This window comes from Monodelphis domestica, chromosome 5 (genome assembly GCF_027887165.1).
Source record: "Monodelphis domestica isolate mMonDom1 chromosome 5, mMonDom1.pri, whole genome shotgun sequence".
Classification (NCBI taxonomy): Eukaryota; Metazoa; Chordata; class Mammalia; order Didelphimorphia; family Didelphidae; genus Monodelphis; species Monodelphis domestica.
In genome coordinates this window covers 3,613,258-3,633,101 of record NC_077231.1, presented here as the reverse complement: position 1 = coordinate 3,633,101, position 19,844 = coordinate 3,613,258, and the positions used below count along the sequence as shown (strand labels likewise).

The 19,844-nt window shown below is 60.0% G+C and overlaps 2 protein-coding genes and 1 long non-coding RNA gene across 10 annotated transcripts in view; 1 reads left to right on the top strand and 2 right to left on the bottom strand.

Moving 5' to 3' along the window:
* Nucleotides 1–503: 503 nt before the first annotated feature.
* Nucleotides 504–12,149, bottom strand: CCDC134 (coiled-coil domain containing 134). Of its 4 annotated transcripts, none has more exons than XM_056797444.1 (7): nt 9,704–12,149; nt 8,894–9,213; nt 6,653–6,774; nt 5,108–5,192; nt 4,179–4,360; nt 3,851–3,922; nt 504–2,876 (listed from the first exon to the last, which is right to left on the bottom strand). In XM_056797444.1, exons 2-7 carry the CDS (start codon nt 8,994–8,996, stop codon nt 2,751–2,753), a joined length of 690 nt encoding a protein of 229 aa, XP_056653422.1. In that variant the 5' UTR covers nt 8,997–9,213; nt 9,704–12,149; the 3' UTR covers nt 504–2,750. The 4 variants fall into 4 exon arrangements, with proteins under 4 accessions (XP_056653422.1, XP_056653425.1, XP_056653421.1 ...); XM_056797447.1 differs by having other exon boundaries at nt 8,894–9,161; nt 9,704–9,872; XM_056797443.1 differs by having other exon boundaries at nt 8,894–9,247; nt 9,704–9,865.
* Nucleotides 4,391–5,561, top strand: LOC130454289 (uncharacterized). Its single transcript, XR_008911943.1, has 2 exons — nt 4,391–4,780; nt 4,974–5,561. It is a non-coding gene; the product is annotated as an uncharacterized LOC130454289 (long non-coding RNA).
* A 1,744-nt stretch (nt 12,150–13,893) lies between the features above and the next one.
* Nucleotides 13,894–19,844, bottom strand: part of MEI1 (meiotic double-stranded break formation protein 1) — a 62,169-nt gene continuing 56,218 nt past the window's right edge. For 3 of the 5 annotated variants that reach the window (XM_007506072.3, XM_056797439.1, XM_056797440.1), the window contains exons 27-30: nt 17,891–17,972; nt 15,979–16,085; nt 15,048–15,179; nt 13,894–14,562 (exon numbers count right to left, since the gene is read on the bottom strand). In XM_007506072.3, coding sequence (XP_007506134.1) covers nt 14,389–14,562; nt 15,048–15,179; nt 15,979–16,085; nt 17,891–17,972 — 495 coding nt within the window. In that variant the 3' untranslated portion in view covers nt 13,894–14,388. The remainder of the gene's footprint in view (nt 14,563–15,047; nt 15,180–15,978; nt 16,086–17,890; nt 17,973–19,844) is intronic. The other 2 variants (XM_007506073.3, XM_056797441.1) reach the window with 1 other exon arrangement.

The window sequence follows — 19,844 nt, the reverse complement described above, 5'->3', positions numbered from 1 at the left end:
GAGAAGGAAGGGAGGGAGGAAGAGAGAGAGGGAGGGAGAGAGAAGGGAAGAAGAGAGAAGGAAGGGATGGAGAGAAGGGAGGTAGGGAGAGAGAGGAAGGGAGGGAGGAAGAAAGGAGGGGAGGAAGAGAGAGAAGGGAGGTAGGGAGAGAGAGGAAGGGAGGGAGGAAGAAAGGAGGGCAAGAAGAGAGAGAAGGGAGGGAGAGAGAGAAGGGATGGAGAGAGAGAAAGAAGGAAGGGAGGGAGAAGGGATGGAGAGAGAGAAGGAAGGGAGGGAGAGAGAAGGGATGGAGAGAAAGAAAGAAGGAGGGGAGGGAGAAGGGATGGAGAGAGAGAAGGAAGGGAGGGAGAGAGAGGAGGGGAGGAACAGAGAGAAGGGAGGTAGAGAGAGAGAAGGAAGAGAGAAGGGATGGAGAGAGAAGGAAGGGAGGAAGAAAAGGGAGGGAGAGAAGGAAAGGAGGGAGAAAAGGGAGGGAGGGAAGAGAAGAAATAAATGCTCAATAATTGGAAAAACAAGAACTTTTGAAATCTGCCCACTTGGGTACATTTGATTAAGCCCCTTCACAGGGCAATGCTATGTGGAGAAAAGTGTTCTGGCTTTGTAGCCAGGGCTCCTGGGTTCAGATCTTGACTCGGACACTCTCTGTGTGCCCCTGGGCCTCAGGGGATCTGGACTGGCCAAACTCCCAGGAGCCTTCTGGAGAAAAAGGGCTTCTTCTGTCAGGAGGAGGCCTGGCTCTGCCCCGACCAGGGAGCTTCTCTTTTCTGGGCCCACAGTGGACTCCTCCAGAACCAGGAGGCTGGAACAGCTCTCCAAGGGCCCCAGAATGGAGAGGGCGGTCGCTCAACAGCAGCCACTGCCCGGCTCCTGGAGCATTTGCCCTCCCTCTGCCCATCCTGCCTTGGTGTCTCCCACCTCTCCTCCTGGCCAGCCTGGATCCAGAGGGGAGTGTCCCAGTCCTGGGTGACTTGGGGCAAGTCCCCTCCCCTGCCCGGGCCCACTCTAGCTCGAGCCTGCTCCATCCTGGATCAGACCCGGGAGTGAGGCGGGACATCCCTCTGTGGCCGACAGCCCCCCCGTTTTGCAGCTGCAGAGACCGAGGTTTAGAACGGAGAAGGAACCTGACAAGAAGGCCAAACAACGGAGAAGCAGCTCGGCTGGACAAGCCACTGGAAAGCGTTGAGCCTGTATCTTCTGTGACGTCGGCACGGGAAAGCCCCTTCTGGCTCCCAATGCCTGTCTGTCTCTCTCTGTCCGACGGTCCCTCCATCCATCCAGTGATCTCTCCATGATGCACCCACCCGTCCATCTTGTCTGACTCTTTGGGGCCCCCGGCACGGGGTCCGCCACTTGCCTCTGCTCATTCGACAGGGTTAGACTTGAACTCAGGTCTTCCCGACGGCAGGCCCGGCAGCAGCTAACTCGCCACCACGTGCCCGCTAGCTGGGGGGTGTGGGCACGGGTAAGGCAGACCCGGATCGGGGGTCCACACACATAATGACTCCACGCTGCGGACCCAGAGCTGTCTGATCCGGGAGGCCGAGGGCAGAACCTCCGACCGGCATCTCTCGCTCCCTGCTGACCCCGTGCAGGTCCTCTGAAATGGGGGCCCTGCCAGGCCTTGGGGGCTCCCCCTCCTCCCGGCCTCCGCCGAGCTCCCTGAAGGACGTGGGCTCCTCCGACAGGGCCGGAGCAGGCCTTCGGGGAGGAAAGGGAGGCTGCAAAGGCGAAGGGGCCGCGGCGGGCCCAAGTCATCCCAGCCCTCCGGTCACTGATGACCAGCCCCTGAGCGGTCACTTCTGGGGGCGCCGTCACAGCCCCCCGAGGCCCGGGGACGGGCTTACCTGGGTCCCCACCCTCGGTTTTTAAGCCAGTCGCTCCGCGCCGCGCGTCCCATCCTGTGAATCTGACTTTATTTCTAAGAGCCCGAGGGAGGACGGCCCAGCGGAGTCCAGGCCGCAGGGCTGGTCCGAGGCCACATCGGCGTGCGCCACGGCTTCTCTGACGACGCTTTGGCTGCAGAAGGCCGAGGGTCAGCGGGCGATCCCGAGAGGGGCCTCGCGGACTTGTCCTGGGATCCCCAACTGGCGCCCCTTCCACTAGAGCCGGAGGGGGCCCCCGAAGGGCCAAGAACCTCCGTGGAGGCCCTGACCGACTGCCTTCGTGTCTTGGGCCCTTCTCCCTTGCTAAACACCGAAGGCCATCCAGATTCTCAGCGGGCGGAGAGCCAGGCCTGGAGACGGGAGGTCCTGGGTTCCAATCCAGCCGCAGACACCCCCAGCACGCCACTTCGCTTCCTCAGAATCAATACACAGGAGGGCTTTTACGTCAGCGGAAAGCGCGGGCACAGCATTATGGCCGACGGGGAGCCGGATCACGGGGTGGGGGCTCCCCTCCACGGACGCTCCCACCTCTGGCTTCGCCCTTCCAGCGCCAAACCTCTCGCTCCCTTGGACTGGTCAGGACGCCAAGGATGGCGCCAAGGCAGAAGGGCGGTCTGGGCGGGCCTGGGGAGGGCAGGCTCAGAAGCGAAGAAGCCGCCCCAGGGGTCGGCGGGGCTCGGACATAAGTCGGAACAGCTGTGCGGGCCCTGCGAGGCAGAGGCATTGGCCCGCTCACGCCCTCCCTTCTCCAGCAGGGGCTCCCCGTAGCTCAGAATCTGCTTATTTTATTGGCTCTGCCAGGGGGCCGCCAGGCCAGGCCCCGCCCCCTTCGCAGAGCCCCTCCTCTTCTGCGCACTCCGCTCCGGGCTATAACTCGGACTGAGATCTGGAGATGCGCGGGCCCTTGCGGATCTCCCTCCGCTTCTCCTCCTTCTTCCGGCGCCGCTCCTCTTCCTTCAGGGCCTTCTGGAAGGCATCCGAACCCGGGAGGGACTGCCAGGAAGAAGAGAGGATGAGCTGCAGCACCGCCCCACAGAGGGAGGGGGGGAAGAGGGGGAGGGAGAGGGAGGGGGAGGGAAAGAGGGAGGGAGGGAGGGAGGGGGAGGGACAGAGGGGGAGGGACAGAGGGAGGGAAAGAGGGAGGGAGGGACAGGGGGAAGGAGGGAAGGAAAGAAGGAGGGAGGGAGAGGGAGGGGGAAGGAGGGAGGGAGGGGGGAGGAGAGAGGGGGAGGAGGGAGGGAGAGAGAGGGAGGGAAAGAGGGAGGGAGGGGCAGGGGGAAAGAGGGAGGGAGGGACAGAGGGAGGGAAAGAGGGAGGGAGGGAGGGGGACAGAGGGAAGGAGGGAGGAACAGAGGGAAGGAGGGAGAGGGAGGGATAGAAGGAAGGAGGGGGGAGGGAAAGAGGGGGAGGGATAGAGGGAGGGAAAGAGGGAGGGAGAGAGGGGGAGGGACAGAGGGAGGGAAAGAGGGAGGGACAGGGGGAAAGAGGGACAGGGGGAAGGAGGGAGGGACAGAGGGAGGGAGGGAAGGAGGGAGGGGGAGGGACAGAGGGAGGGACAAGGGGAAAGAGGGACAGGGGGAAGGAGGGAAGGAAAAAAGGAGGGAGGGAGGGGGAGAGGGGGAAAGAGGGAGGGAGAAGGGATGGACAGGGGGAAGAAGGGAGGGACACAGAGGGAGGGAGGGGGGAGGGACAGGGAAGGAGGGAGGGGGAGGGAAAGAGGGAGGGAGGAATGGAGAAAGGGGGAATGGAGGGCAGCCCCCCCCCACAGGTCCCATCTCTCTCTGGGAAGTATCCTGTGGATCCAGGGCCCCCCTCAAGGCTAAAGCTCCAGAGAAGGCCCAGGCCCTGCCCCTACTCCTGGGGCTTTGACCTGGGGCCATTATTCTGACAAGCCTCTGCCCATGGACTGGTGGGCTCCCTCAGAATTCTGGGGACCCCCATGCCCGGCCCTCCCCACCCCAACTCACCTCTGAGGGGTCTGTTGTAAAGGGGTTCCTGTAATCGGGGGACCTCTCGCTGATCCCCAGCTCCTGAGCCATCTGTGAGGCCAGAAGAGCAGCTGAGTCTCGCTGGCTGCCTGCCTCAGTTTACCTGCCCCTGTTTGCCCCCCCCAGAAGGTGGCTGTCCCGGGGCCCCTCCCCCCGGTTCCTCTGGGTTTGAACTCTTCCCTTAGACCCAACACTGGGGACGATGCCAAGGAGCCCCCGGGCTGTTCCTAACGGGGAGGGGAGGGGGCTGGGGGCAGGCCTCACGGGGATGGCAATGGGCTCCAATGCGGAGGCCCTCCTCACTCACCAGGCCCAGGAGCTGCGCGTGGCTGCCCTGGTCGAAGACGCCGCTCTGGTTGCAGAAGCTGATGCCCCAGCGGACCAGGTAGTTCCAGTTGGCGTTGCGGTCAAAGTAGTGATGGACGATCTTGGGGAAGCGCAGCGCCACGTCGCCGAAGAAGGCCGTGTTCTCCAGCACGTGCGAGAAGGCTGGGGGAGGGGCGAGGGTGAGCGAGGCCCCCCCGCCGGGGCCCTGGATGGGCGCCAACGACCACAGGCCCCACCGCCCGGGACCCGGCCCGACTCCATGATGGAAGGGAGGGCCGAAAACGGCGCCGAGGGGCTCGGAGAGCCGCTGCCTGGGAGGCGGCGCTCTGGGGAGCCCCAGAGGGACCCGCCATCCCCGGCTGGCGCCGGCCTCCCCTAACTGTGTTCTGGCACTAGGCTGGGCCGGCCCAGGATTTCTGGGAGAAACAGGAAGGGGCTTGTAACCGTGCAACAGTGGCAGAGACTCGGCCACCGGAACTAGGCCACAGCGGAAGCCCCGGCCCGCCGAGGGAGAGGCCAGAACGAGGCCAGGAAGGAGGGGATCAGGAAGACGGGACCCCCCCAGTCCCCGCCCATCTCTAGGTGCCTCCAGGCCGCAGTTCTTCCTGAGCCCCCTTTCCCCTCCCGGACCCTTCCCTGGGCGGCTGGACTGAGTGACCTGGAGGCCAGAAAGCCTCATTCTGAGGCCGGAGGCACAAGTGTCCGAGAAGCGCTAAGGGCCGGGCCCGGGGCTCTCCAGCCCTGACGCTGAGGGCTCTGACCTCTTGTCTGACAGAAAAGGAAACCGAGGCCACACAGGGGTGCTATTCCTGCCCCCATGTTACAGATGAGGAAACTGAGGCAAACAGCAGGCCAGGCACCCACTAATAAGCGTCAGAGCTGGCCCAGCACATCAGGCTCTCTCCCTACCGTCCTTCAGCTTCTCGTCCTCGGGAAGAGGCCCATCAGGGAAGATGTCAGAAGCCAGGAGGGCGGCCCGGGAGTCCTCCAGCACCTACAGAGGGACAGGAGGGGTCAGGCTCATTCAGCTTACGAGGAGGAGGTGGCACGAGGGCTGATCCAGGCTGGCAGGCCTGAGGCCGAGCCCGTCACAGCGCCCTGTGGCAAACAGGAGTGGCTGCTGGGGGGCGCCATGGGGCACACGGCGCTGCCATCACGAAGACCTGAATTCGAATCAAGTCTTGGGCAAATTTCCTCTGCGCTGTCTGCCTCGGTTTCCTCATCTATGAAGTGGGGACAGTGACTGACCAGAGCCGTTGTGAGGCCCGTGGCAGCCACTTAGACCCCCCTCGCCTAGAGGCAGGAACCCCTCTTCAGACCCTCTGTGACTGCAGCTTGGGGGACAATAAAGATGGCGCCGAAACCCCGCTTGACACTGCCCTGGCCCAAGAAGCCGCTGGGGGTGCTGGGATGGGGAAGGAGGCACCAAGGCCCCGAGAGCGAGGCTCAAGGAACAGGATCCTGACACCAGTGAGTGTGAGGAGTGGCGCAGGCTGGGAGCGGGGCGCTGGGGGTGGGGGTGCAGGCTGCCCTCTGACCCCACCTTGACTCCTCTGCTGCAGGAAGCCAGGGTGCCTTCTGTACGTGTCCAAGGCCTAGACCCAGAAAGCAACTCCGAGGCCCCATTTTACACAGGAGAAAACAGAGGCCTGGAGGGGTTTGGACTTTCCCAAAGCCTCACTATTAGGAGAGAAGAGGTGGAATTTGAACCCAGATCCCCCACCCCAGGGCTGTGTCTCCCATTGATGCTTTCTGTATTGGTCAGTGAAGAAGCTAGGCAGGCTGTGGGGGTGCCCAGGGACTCCCCTCCACTGTCCCTGAGGCAGAGTCCAAGGGAAGAGTCAGGAGATGCCCAGGTGTTCCTGGGAAAGGGGGGATGGATTCGAACTCCGGACACCCACGGCAGTAACAGCTCTCCTTTTTGTAGGGTTTTGAGATCAGAGGTAACAGGCAGAAATGGGGAAGGGCTGTGCCCTGGCCCACAACGGGGATGGCCAGGCCGGGGGGGTGCAACATGGGAGAAAAGGAACAGCAGGGGCAGGGCAAACGCGCCAGAGCTCAGTGACGGTCAAGCAGAGCCACAGCTCGGGGGAGGCAGGCCAGGCTGAGCACAGTGACCTGTCCTGCCCGTCCCGGTCAGTTTCACTGTTTGTGCGCCTCTCCCACCCCTCTCAGCCCCCCTTCCCCATGCTCTCCTGGCTCCCTGCCAGGCCCAGCTTGGTGCCACCCCCAGAGGGTAAACCTCTCCAGGCAGGGACCATCTCGGGCAAAGAGCACCGAATGGCCGCCCTGAGCTTGTCCCCTAAGGAAGCACTGGGTGCTACTGCAGGGGGCACCTGACTTGGGTTCCCCTCCCCCCCTCAGCCTCAGTTTTCTCATCCATGAAATGGGATCATCAAGGTCACTGGGCTGACAGGGCCGTGCCCTGGGGGGAGGGGCTGATCCTGGGCTCACCTGGAAGAGGCCCTTCAGCATGACGTCGATGATCTTGTACTGCTGGTGGATGTCGTTGAGCTCCACAAGGTTCTTCAGCGCCTTCAGCTGGTCCTTCCGCTTCACCGCAAACAGCTTCTTGTCTGAAGCCCCGTTAAGGCCTTGCCTGACCTGGGCAGCAGAGCCAGCATGTGCCAGGCCGGAGGGCACCAGCACCAAGAGGAAGCCGGCCGGGCCCGCCCGCCAGGAGCTGGCAGAGATGTACGTAGCAATGTGCGCACAGAGAGGGGGAGAGAGACAGAGAGGGAGAGACAGAGAGAGAGACAGAGATAGAGGGAGAGAGACAGAGAGAGAGACAGAGATAGAGGGAGAGAGACAGAGAGAGAGAGAGAGAGAGACAGAGAGGGGGGGGGAGAGAGACAGAGAGACAGAGATAGAGGGAGAGAGACAGAGAGAGGGAGACAGAGACAGAGAGAGAAAGGGAGAGAGGGAGAGAGAGACAGAGAGAGAGGAGAGAGACAGAGAGGGAGAGAAAGAGAGAGACAGAGAGAGGGAGAAAGAGACAGAGAGAGAAAGGGAGAGAGGGAGAGAGAGACAGAGAGAGGGAGAGAGAGAGAGAGGGAGAGAAAGAGAGACAGAGAGAGGGAGACAGAGACAGAGAGAGGGAGAGAGAGACAGAGAGGGAGACAGAGAGAGGGAGAAAGAGAGAGGGAGAGAAAGAGAGAGACAGAGAGAGGGAGACAGAGACAGACAGAGAGAGGGAGAGAGAGACAGAGAGAGAGAGGGAGAGGGAGAAAGAGAGACAGAGAGAGGGAGACAGACAGAGAGAGAAAGGGAGAGAGAGACAGAGAGAGAGGGAGAGAGACAGAGAGAGAGGGAGAGACAGAGAGAGGGAGACAGAGAGAGGGAGAGAGAGACAGAGAGGGAGACAGAGAGAGGGAGAAAGAGAGAGGGAGAGAAAGAGAGAGACAGAGAGAGGGAGACAGAGACAGACAGAGAGAGGGAGAGACAGAGAGGGAGAGGGAGAAAGAGAGACAGAGAGAGGGGGAGATAAAGAGACAGACAGAGAGAGAAAGGGGAGCGGAGAGAGGGAGAGGGAAAGAAACAGACAGAGACAGAGAGAGGGAGAGACAGACAGACAGACAGATAGAGAGAGACAGAGAGAAACAGAGACAGAGAGAGGGAGGGAGAGACACACAGAGACACAGACACAGGCACAGAGAGACAGAGAAGGCAGAGACTGAAGGAGAGAAGGAGGGAGAAGGAAGATGCTACTCCCCCAGGAAGGGCCCCAGCTCCGCTGGGGCTGCAGCCCAATGCCAGCAGCATTAGCCTTGATGGCCTCTGAAGTCTCTCCCAGCTCCTGCATTTTCATCACTTACAGATTGGGAAACTGAGGCTCGGTGATTGGACTTAGTCCCACCAGTAGATGCTCCTCTGAAGTGTCTAAACTTCCCCCAGTGCTCAGTAGGGAAACACCCTCCAGAGAGCTAAGGGCTATCGGTATATCATTGCCATTTTACAATTGAGAAAACTGAGGCGGGCAGACGTGAAGTGACCTGCCCAGGGTCATAGAACAAGGATGTGTCTGAGGCAGAATTTGAACTCAGGCCTTCCTGGCTGCTGGTACCCAGAAGATGGCATATGCTGAGTAAATGACGCGCTCTAGCCAAATCAAGGCCCCGTCTCTGCCTCACTTTCCCCGTCTGAAAACCAGAGCCTCCACCTGCAGCCGCTCGCCCCCTTCTCCAGGCAGTCTTCACCTCCCTTCGGGGCCTCCCTCTGTGGGCCGGTCTCTCCCCTTCCTGTTCTCAGCCCTGGCCGGGGCCTTTGGGCCCCACGGAGGCGAGGAGCTGCCGCCTGCAGGGCTCCAGGCCCAGAGTGGGGCAGCGTCCCCACAAAATGGCGCGGCCTGTCAGGGCTGCGGAGGGCGCACAATTTGCGATTCTTAAAGGGCTTCCAGATGCCCCATCTACGGGGCACACGGGGGAGGGAAGGTGACTTAGCCAAGGCCACTCAGAAGTCATTGGCAGCAGGAGCAAACCAGGCCTGAGCCTGGCCCCGCTCCAGGCTTGGGCTCCTGCCTCTGCCCAGCCTCCGGCTTCTTCATGTGGAAAGGGGGGACGCGACAAGCTGTGCGCGGGCGGACGGGTGACCGTGGCCTGACAGGGGCCAACAAGCCCTCCTCCCAGAAGTCTCCTCCCCCCCACTCCCCCCCACGGTGTATGGGCCGTCCTTGCTGGCCTCTGGAAGGAAGGATACAGATCTCCAGGCTGGGCTCCGGGCTCGGCCTCCCCGGCTCAGAAGCCCCCGCGCCGGTCAGCATCAGAAGGGACAAGAGGGCACAGAGCTTGGAGAGCGCCATGTTCCGGGGCCTGGGAGGCAGAGAAAGCGCGCGGGATCACGGTGCTTGGAGCCAGCAGACCCGAGTTCCAATCCCGTCTCGGCCCTTACTGGCTGGGTGACCCCGTCGGCCCCAGTGTGGCAGCCCGGGCGCTAGCGCGATGGTTAGGAAGGAGCTGGGCCCATTCTACAGATGAAGAAACCGAGGCCCGGGAAGGGGGAAGTCCCAAATCTAGAACCTGTGCAAAGTGTTTGGGAAGGTGGGTGCTGTCTCTGGCAAGAGAAGACAGGAAGGGTGGCAGCTTAAGCTGGGCCCTCCACGGGCAGGGTATAGGGGGCCAAAGACAGGGCCCCGCCCCCACAAACACACACCCCAGCCGCTCGGGCTGACAAAGGGCTCCCCAAGCAGCAGCCCCAGCCTGCCTTGGCAGTGCCAGGTCCCAGCTGGCACTCCCTCTGGGATGTGAGGGGGGAAGGAGGGAGGGCTTGTCCCAGCTCTTCCCGACTCTCTAACCTGAAAGCCTTGTCGGCTGATTTCTACCCCCCCAGGACCAGCCCATCAGCAGATGGGAGGCGCGAGGGGCTTCCACTAGGGGAGGCTGCAGATGGGTAAACTGAGGCACGAGGAGGAGAAGTGACTCCGCTGTCTCCCCGGGCCAGAAGTTGGCTAAGCCCTCCCTCCGCCCCAGCTCCGAGGCACCATCTGGGGAACCCGCTTCCGCCACCTACCCGTCCGGCCCGGTCCCGCGGCGCGGCAAGGATCCTTCCCCGGGGCTGGGGCTGAGGGTCCGGGCTGCAGCTGCTACTGTTGCCGCCACAACCACGGATCCCGCTCCCGCCTGGCAGCCGGCCGGTCCAGCCTCCTGCCGCCCGCCTGGGCGTCACTTCCTCCCGGCAGCCCCCGCTTTGTAGTTTTGTAGTCCGCCCCGCCGCCTCCCGCGCAGGGCTGGAGCGTCGTGGTAAATTGCACTTGCAAGTTTCAGCCCAACAGCCGGGAGGGGGGCGGAGTCTGAGCCGGGGGCGGTCCCTGAGGATACCGCAGGTGTTTTCCGATCCCTGCTCTGACACTGGCTGCTGCTGCCAGGGGACCCTGGGCCAGCCACGTGCCTCAGTTTCCAACGCTGTAAAATGGGGGGAGGAGAGGCACCCTTGTGACCTCAAAGGCCCTTCCGGGCTCCGTGCACAGAGTCTCTGACCTGAGTGGCCGGTGGGCCTGGGGCAAGCCCTTTCCCCTCTTTAGGCCCCAAGTTAACTACTTTAGGAACAGGGCTCCCCCTGCCCCAGGATTGGGAGGTTTGGCCCGGCCCTACAAGGAGCCTCCTTTCCGAGCCCCCGGGGCAGCCATCAGTTGGCCTTCTGCCCTAAAGGATGTACACGACTCCTCACCTCACCCCCAGTTCTTTATTCCAGGGAATTCCCATTCAGACCCACAGTACTGTGCTCCCAGAGTCCCTCGGGGCACCTGTTACTTCCTGGAGTAGTTCTGGGGTTTTTCTGCCTTACAACCCACAGCCCTAAAGCCAAGGAACCTACAGTCCCAGTCCCAGCCCCAGCTACCCCAGCAAAAGTTGGGGGCCAGAAAGGGATGGGGGAAGAGCTCCCAGGATGAGGGTTCAAATCTCATCCCTCTCAGTGGGCCGGCAGAGAAGGGGGCAGCCCTGGTGCCCTGGGGAGAGCTGAAGGTGATGCTCTAGATCTGGATCCTTTGATCCTTCCTGGGTAACCCTGCCCTCAGCTTGGCCCAGCCTCCTGCCAGGCCCAGCTCAGTGCCCCCAAGAGCCACAAGGGGTAGTCAGGGGTGAGTTTGAATCCAGGTCCAACTCCAGCCCCAGCATCGGGCCCCAAGCTGGGTCAGGCCTCCAGGGCCTATTTGCATCTGCCCTGCTTCCTTTTTCGGTCCTGACCCAGAAACTCCTTCTGTGGATGCAAAGCAGCACCTGCAAGGTGACCCCAGCCCCTGAGAGCTCCCAGGGCCCTGGGATTGGCTGCCCAGATCATCCCCCCACCCACGGCAGGGGTGCTTCTTCCCTGGGCCCTCCTTTGGGCTCAGGCCCTTCCCCGCTCTTTCGTCTCACCCAAAGCTCAGTTGCAGGGCCTTCTCCCATGGGAGAACTGTGACCACAGCATGCAAGGTCTGCGTCTGGCAGGAAACTTTAGAGGCCATGCAGTGCCACTTGGTCATTTGACAAAGGAGGAAACCGAGGCCTACAGGGGAGCTGTTTCTTGCCCAAGGTCACGCAGCCATTCCATGGCCACGCTGCGAATGGAACCCAATTGCTCTTCTCTCGGGGCACCAAACGTCTGAGCGCTGGCTGTGCAGACAGCATGAGAAGCCGGGCCATTACTAGGGCAGGGAGGGGGCGCCGTCTGTGCTGGTGGAGAGCAGCCTCCCAGGGAGGAGATTCAACAGGGATCCTGAAGGTGTTAGGCAAGAGGTGCCACCCTTCGGTGGAGAGCAAGCGGGCCGCTAAGTGTGTCAGGGAGGCTGGGCCCAAATCCCACCTCTGCCAGGCTGCTGGCACCAGGCAGGGCGCGTCCCAGAAGGTCCCCCCCTAAAACTCTCTTGGGCTGTGGGGTGCAGAACGGCTGCTGCCAGCTCTCCCCAGAAATCACGGGCCTGGAACCCAAAAAGGAAGGTGCCAGGCGCTGGGGCACACATCCTGCCCCAGGAGCTTCTGCGCCCTGGTTTGCTCATCTTTCAGGGCTGGTTACTAAACCTTTCGTTGTGGTTCCATTTGGTACTGGTTCCCGGGGGCTAAGAGACGTGCCCAGGGTCCCACAGCTAGGAAGGATCTGAGGCCAAGTTTGAACCTGGTCCTCCTGTGTCCAGGCCTGGCTCTACCCACTGAGCCACCCTGCTGCCCCCTCAGGATCTTCTCCATAATCTTTGCTGCTCTCTCATCCATGTGCCATCCCATCTCGTTGGGCCTCCCCCAAGGCTCGGTCCTGGGCCCACTTCCCTCCTTCATTCCTGCTCCTTCACTTGGGGTCCTCAGCTCCCATGGGGTCAGTGACGCAGGCGGCTCTCCTTAGCTACAGTCCCCAACTCCGGCCGCCTCTGGGCCATCTGGGGCTGAATCTGAATGACAGACGTGTCCCTCCCGGTGCCAAAGGCGCCACCTTCCTCTCAGGGGCCGGGGCTCTGAACCCTACCTTTGGATTCCTCCTCCTTTACACCCCGCCTCCACCCACGGCCTCACAGGGTCTCCCTCCCATCTGCCCATGCTGGGAGCTGCCCTCTTGGTGCCAGCTCTCCTCACCTGCCACAGGACTACTGCTCTAGCCACTCGTGCGTCAGGCATTTGTCTAAAGCCCTGTCTGACCATCCACCTGCCCACCTACCTCTCCCTAAACTGCTGTGGCTCCCTAGCACCTCCAGGATCAAATAGAAAGGCCCCACTTGGCTTTTAAAGCTCCCCAAACCTGGCCATTTCCTCCCTTCCCACTCTGGCCACACTGAGCTCCTGGCGATGCCTCTGAGGACGCCCCATCTCCTGCCTCTCTTTCCTTTATACTGGGCTGTCCCCCCTGGCCACTCACCCTGACTTCCCCTTGACTGGGGCTCTCGGGGGCTCCCAGCCTTGTCCCTTGCCCAAACCTAGATTCTAAGGGCCTCCTCTAAGCCCACTCCCTCTCTGTTCAAAGGCCTCCAATAGCTCTTCCATCTTGCATTCTAAATCACTGCCAGTCCTGCCACCCCCGTTCTCAGGCCCCTCCTGGCCCTGCCATCCGCTGGTCAGCTGTAAAGTTCTGGCTCGGGGAGGGATGGACCCGCGCGGGCTGGAGCTCTAGTGAAACAGTGGAAGGGGGCCAGGGGGTCCCACAGACCGACCGCGGGCCCCGGCTCTCAGGTGGCCTCTCTGAGGACAAAGTAGCCCATGCCAACGTTGCCTGGCTTGCAGTCCCACCTAATCGCCTGCCATGACTCGGGCAGGACAGGACCACACCACGGCGGGGGAAGCACGACCACGGCCCCATCAGGAGTCGAGTCACGGGGCAGAAGCGCAGCCGATGGCAGGCACGTGGAGCCAGTGAGCGTGCCGGGCTGCCCGTCCCCGACGCCCGCCTTCTCCCTGCCAGGAAGGCCGTGGGCTCAGCCTCCAAGTCCACAGTCCGACCCCACGCTGGAATGACACCCCGAGAAGAGCTTGGCACAGTCCAGCTGCTCGTAAGTCTGAGGAAAGACCCTCCTCTGGTTTTTAGGGGCAGCCTGTGGCTCCCCTGGGTGCAGCTTCCTGGGGCTGAGCCCCCAGTCTCCGTTGCGCAAGGCTCCCATCCTAGTGGGGCCCATGGTGGGCAGAGCAGGGTACCATTCCCCGATGAAGGCCCAGCGTTGCATCCCGACTCCATCAGCCCCTCCTGCGTCTCTGCACGCCCCATCACTTCCCAGCCCTCGTCATTCCCATCGGTCCCGGCCTTGGAGCAGCGGATGAGGACTCGGTTAGCCCCTCCTAAGACGAAGCTCCGCAGTCCCCGGCAGTACCTCCCCAGACTCTGGCTCCTGGCAGGCGCCCGCTAGGAATGGCGGCAGCTGAGAGGGGAGCGCCCCAGCCAAGGAGATGTTCTCCGCCTCGCCTCGAGGCAAGGCTGGGCAGGCGGCTCGCCTGGCTCTGAAGTTGCGAGCACGGCCCTTCCCCGCACCGGGCCTCGGTGTCCTGGTCTCGGGTCCCGGGTCCTGGGCCCTCACAGAGCATCCTCCTCCCCCCAGTTTCAGCTTTCTGCTCGCCCTTCAGGCTCTAAACAAGGGGGTGGGCCGGCGGGTTCCCTTCCGGGCCTGAATCTCTAACCCTTCTGAGTGCCAGGAGCCAGGAAGCTGCTCCCCATCCAGCCTGTGAGGCTCCTGGGGGGACTGGGCCTCTCTGAAATCCAGCTCTGCCGCCCCAGGCTGGCCCAGGGTGCCCCAAAGAATGGGAGAGTCGTGGGAGGAGACGGAGCATCCAGGCTTTATTTCCTAGCAGCTCAACTAGCACGCTGCAAACGGCTGTCCCCTTCTCGGCGTCCAAGCTTCCCGGCCTCCCCGGCGCCGGCTCAGTCCCGGATGTGGGAGAAGGACACGGCCACCCCTCCCAGGCAGCTGACGGCGCGGGCATGAGAGGACAACCACAAAGGGAGCCAGGGGGCTCCAAAGGCCTGGCCAGGAGAGCAGGGCCTCTAGGGCGCCTGCTGGAGGGGAGGAGCGGCCCCTCTGGGGGCCTGGAGGAGCTCCTGGGCATCCTCCCTCAAAGGACCCCGAGGGCACCCCCAGCTGCCCCAGGATCCCCTCTGTAAAGCTTCCAAGAGGGAGAGGGCACGTGCCCGACCCTCAGAAGATTTTCCTTCTAGCCCACCCCCCACTCCCAGCATCCCCTCAGAAGGTGCCACCCAATCCTGGAGATGGGGGAGGGGGCCACGGGGAGAGATGATGCTACTCCCCTCTACCCCTTCCCATCCACCCCCACCCCTGGCCGGCCAACCCCCTCCCAGGGCTGAAAAGGATACACCAAATCCTGCTGGGGAGGCTGGGTCCGAGTCCTGTCCGACAGAGCCTCCAGCAGGGCCGGGATGGTGGCAGACCCTGCTGGGCCCGGCAGGGAGCCTGTCCTCTGAACCTGGGGATGGGGGACGAGGCCTTGTGGAGGGGCCCAGCTCTCAGGGGAGACTAGCAGGAGGAACACATCCGAGGGGCCTTCTCCCTCCTCCCAGAGAGGCAGGGGGCGGCCACTGGCAGACCTTGGGCCAGTCACTTCACCCCCATTGCCGGGCCCTGACGGCTACTCTGCCTTGGAACCCGTACTCAGACCAAAGGGAAGATTTAAAAAATAAAAGGAGGACCCTTGGGATGCGGAGGGGGGCTACAGCCAGGAAAACGCAGTTATCACTGACCCCTAGGGCCCTCCCCTGGGACAGCTGGGCTGGGGGGGTCCCTACCCAACTGTGGCTCACCCTCCAGCTCCAGAGCTCCGGAACCCACTTCCCCGGGGCGGCAGAAACCCCTGTCTAATCCCAGCACTCCCCTGGGCTTCAGGCTGCCGGGTCTTTGCTACTCTCCGGGCCCTCCCCACACACCCTCTGGAAAGCTCTGTGGGCACCGCACCTGGCTGAGGAAGCTGTACAGGGCACGCAGGGTGGCCGTGGGGAGCTCCGAGAACTCGAGCTTGGCTGTCTCTCGCAGGACATGGCCCAGATCATCCTGGGAGAGGATGTTTCTGCTCCGGAACCTCACAAACTGCGCCAGAAAGGAAGTCCCAAACACCTTCCAGCTCCAGCCCGAGGGGACCTTGGGGGCGGGGAGCAGGGAAGGCCCAAGGAAGGGCAGGGCTGAGGCCCTTGTGCACCCAAACAAGCCCCTGAGGCAGGAGCAGAGGGCAGGATCGCCCACGCCCCTGGGTCACCTCTGTCGGGGCTGTGGTCTCCAGGTGCAGAGCATCTCTAGGTTTTCTATCCGCCCCTGTGCCAGCAGCACCGAGTAGGCCCCGGGGCCAGGCTCAGCCCCCCCCCCCCCCATGAACTTGGACAGGAGACAAAGGTGCCTTTTCCCCTCACCAACTTGTAGCTGAAATGGAGCATTTCCTTTAGTTGTGAGTTACAAAATGACCCTGTGGCTCTCCCCAGCGGGCCCCAAAATGGGGAAGGAAGAAGCTGAGCCTGCAGGCAGGCAGGCCCCTGGGGGCTAGGGCTGAGTCGAGTACAGAACAGCCCCCCATCCCTGGCTAGGTGGGCACCATCAGCAGGGTCAAAGCCCAGCTCTTCCCAAAAGGCTTATCTGAATGTAGATATTAAAACAAAAAGAGGCAGCTGGATGGAGTCTGGAAGGCCTCGAGTTCAAATCTTACCATGGGCATTTATTGGCCAATCCACGTCTTCCTAACCGACAGCTTTGGAAGGTTCTGCCAGTGGGAGGCCCACTGGTGGGGGGAGGATGCTCTCCCAGTGCTACCTGAGGGAGGAGGGGGGCCAAGGGGGCCCCTCCCAGAGGGAAGCAAGGGTGACATTCCCAGCTGCCCAGGAGCCCTTTCAACACTCACCAGGGTCATGAGCCGCAGGAGCTCTGGGCTGAAGAAAGAATTGTCTCCGGCGTCCAAGAGAGTGAACAGCAAGAAGCGATTCCAGGGCTGAGAGGCCACGTGCAGGGCTGTGGGAAGCAACAACATGCCTGCCTGGGAAGCATCTTGCACCATTTATGGGCACTACCCAGGGGGCACTGGTTCTGAGAGATCAGGGGGAATCATTCCCATCATCTGGCCGTGGGTGGGAACACAGGCTGGAATCAGGGGATGTGGGTTCTAATCCTCCCTCTGACACCTCCTAGATGGATGTTGCTTCCCCTTGCTCAGCCTTAGCAACCTCTTCTGTGAAATGGGGATAAGAACCCAGAAAAGATCTAAACGGACGGGTTTCAGAAAAAGAAATAGGAGCCTGCTCGGCCATCTGAGGAAATGTGCCAAATCCCTCTCGATTAGAGCAATGCAAATTCAAACAACTCTGAGTTACTACCATCTCACACCTCTCAGATTGGCCAACATGACAGAAAAGGGAAATGATGGCCACTGAAGGGGATACAGGAAAATGGGGACACTGATGCATTGTTGGGGGAGCTGTGAATGGATCCAAGCATTCTGGAGGGCAATTTGGAACTATGCCCAAAGACCCAGCCCCCCCACTGTTAGGTTTGGACCCCAAAGAGATGCAAGAGAAAGGGAAAAGACCCACTGGTCCAAAAATATTGATGGCAGCTCTCTCTGTGGTGGCAAAGAACTGGAAACCGAGGGGATGCCCATCAGCTGGGCAACGGCTGTGTTCTAAGAAACGATGAGCAGGAGTCTGAATGCAGACTGAGACCTACTGTATACGTCACTTCCTTTCTTCTTTTTTTGGCTTGCCTTTTCTTCCACAACATAACTCATGTGGAAAAATGTTTTCCATAAGTACATGCCTAAAATCTTTATGAGGTTGCTTGCCACCTCGGGGAGCAGAGGGAGGGAGGGAGGGAGGGAGGAGAATTGGACTCAGACGTTAAAAACACAAAGGTTAAAAATGGGTTGTTTTTCCATGTAACTGAGGAAAAAATAAAACAGTATTGGGAAAAAATGACAAGGAGGGTGTTTTCAGAAGAATCTGGAGACCGATGTGAACGGATGCAAAGTGGAATAAGCAGAACCAGAGCTCTGCAATACACTGAATGAACAACGGCGAGTGACCGAGTCCTCCCGGCTGTCCAGTGATCCAAGACCACCCCGGAGACTCATGCTGAAAAGAGCTGCCCGCCCTGAGAAAGAACGAGTCGAGGCTGAGTGCAGCCAGAAACACGCTAGACTTCCCTTTCTTTCTTCCTCTTCTTTCCCCTTTGAAATCTCTGCCAGAACATGACTGATAGGGAAAGATGCTGTACATGGTTGCACACAAAAGGTCTGCTGATTGCTTCCCATCTCAGGGAGGAGGGAGAGGAGGGAGAAAGTGTGGAACTCCAAGAAACGCCTTCAAACCCAGCCCTTCTGTATTAGAGGGCTCAGGGCGAGGCGGGACCAGGGTCCCACAGTGGAACCCAGCGTGGCAAAGAAAACGAAGGGGGAGACAAAGGGAGACAAAGAGAACGCCTAGAGCACCTAGCTCCCATGCTTCACATCACAAGAGCCCCACAGAAGCAGTCCCTGCCCTGCCCTGCTGCCGGCTGAGAGTCTGGGCCCTGCTGAAGGCACGGACACCTCTGAGGAGGTCCAGGACACGGACAGTCTATAAAGCATTCAGAGAAAGGGGGAAGGAAGGAGGAGGAGGCGATGGCGCGCACAAAAGTGGCGGAAGGAAGAAGAGGGAAAGCAAAGCAAAGATACAAACAGGAAGGGCCAACGGAGGCATCCTGGTCTGGCTTAACCCCATCTATTCCGGCCTCAGGCCCGTCCCTACCCCCAGTGCGGGGCAGAGGGGCCAAGGAGACTTTACCGACATCCAGGCTCTTTGCTTGTAGGTAGTCCAACAGGGCCTCCAGGCAGCCAACCACAGCCTGGGTCAGCAGCAGGTCCTTCTAGAATAGAGAGAAAGGGTGGTCTGGATGTGCCGGCCAGTGGCCGCCTCCCAAGGCCTCTCCTGGGCATCCTGGCTGAGCAGAGAGCAGGAGCCCATGCCACAGGGCTGGGGAGGGATGGAGGTGGAACCCTTTCCCTTTGCCTGCCACCCAGGCACCTCAGGAACTGACCAAGGACACTTTACAGGAATTATCGACTCTAAATGACCATTTGGAAACAGCTCTAAAGCCTTCAGAGTGGACAAAACGCAAATCAAACCTGGGACGTTTCAGGGAGTCCTGACAGCTGGCCGCTGTCCCCCGTGGGCAGGCACACAGGGCGGCTGTCTAAGCCAGGAACTGCTCCAGCTGGCCCGGACTTCCCAAGAAAAGTGACCAGGCCTACCTTTAGGATCCACCGACCCCACAGCTGCCCTCGTAGTGACAGCAGGGGCGGCTCAAAACGTGACAACAAACGGATAAAGAAAGGCCACGAGAGGCGATCCAGAGAAATTTGGACCCAGAGTGAAATGAGCGGAGGCCGCAGATCAGTACACATGACGGCCATGAAAGGATCCCTAAGAGGAAGCGAGCCTCGGAGCTAGAGAAGCCCTCAGAGGACCTGAAGAATGCACGGAATTGGGGGCCTCCAGTCAGTCATAAGACAGGGTCTGCTCTGGAGGGGAGGAGATTTTTTTTCCAGATGAGACTGATAAAAGAAAGAAAAGACCCCAAAATAACACTTTAAAATTTTTTTCTATTTTTATTAAAACCCTCAGCTTCCGTCTTGGAATCAATACTCTGTTCTGGTTCCAAGGCAGAAGAGGGGTAAGGGCTAGGCAATGGGGGTCAAGTGACTTGCCCAGGGTCACACAACCAGGAAGTGTCTGAGGCCAGATTTGAACCCAGGACCTCCCGTCTCTAGGCCTGGCTTTCAATCCATTGAGCGACCCAGCCACCCCCTAATAACACTTTTTTAAGCTGAGAGACAATTACCCTGGACCATCAAACCTCAGCATTGTATGAGACCTCAGAAACCATCCAGTTCCCCCAAGAAGTCTCTACAGATCATCTGGCTTGTCTTCCCAATGGCCACGGAAAAATATTCTAAATTAACTAATGAAATAAAATTTTTGAAACAAAATAAAATAAAAACACAAAAAACCCTACAGACTAACAAACAAACAGATAATACAAACTACAAAACTAACAGACAATAGAGAGGTGTGTGGCGGATTTGGCAAGTTATATATAGCATGTTACCAATAAAGAAATATGTAAGAAGTGAAATAATAAATAAACTCTTACTTTTCATCTTGGAATTAATACTGTATATTGGTTCCAAGGCAGGAGAGTGGTTAGGTCACTGATGGCGAACCCTTGAGAGACCCAGTGTCCAAACTGCACCCTTATGCCCCTTGTGAGCCGTACCCCAGACAAGGGAGAGAGGAAGCACTACCATTGGGCTGCTGGGCAGAGGAGCTGGTGATGGGAGAAATGTCCTCAGGCATGTGTGGAGAGGGCACATGTGCCATAGGTTTGCCAACACAGGGCTAGGTGATGGGAGTCAAGTGATTTACCCAGAGTCACACGGCTAGATTAATAAATGTTTAATGATTGATGATAACCTACACTACATTTTTCACAGGCATGTTCCTGGTTCAAGATTCCTAGAAATGTTACCTGAAACCATCCTGGGGCAGAGAGTCATGCATGGAGGACTATGGCAGTTGGGGCAGCCCCTTCTCTCAGCTAGAAATGCTTGAATACTGGATGAATGTTAAATGAAATACAATTGTTTCTGGGAGACTTGAGCCTAAAACCCTGGCATATACATTTTTTCCCTCTGATAATAGAATTTAGATCTGGAAGATGCTTAGAAATCTGGTCCAA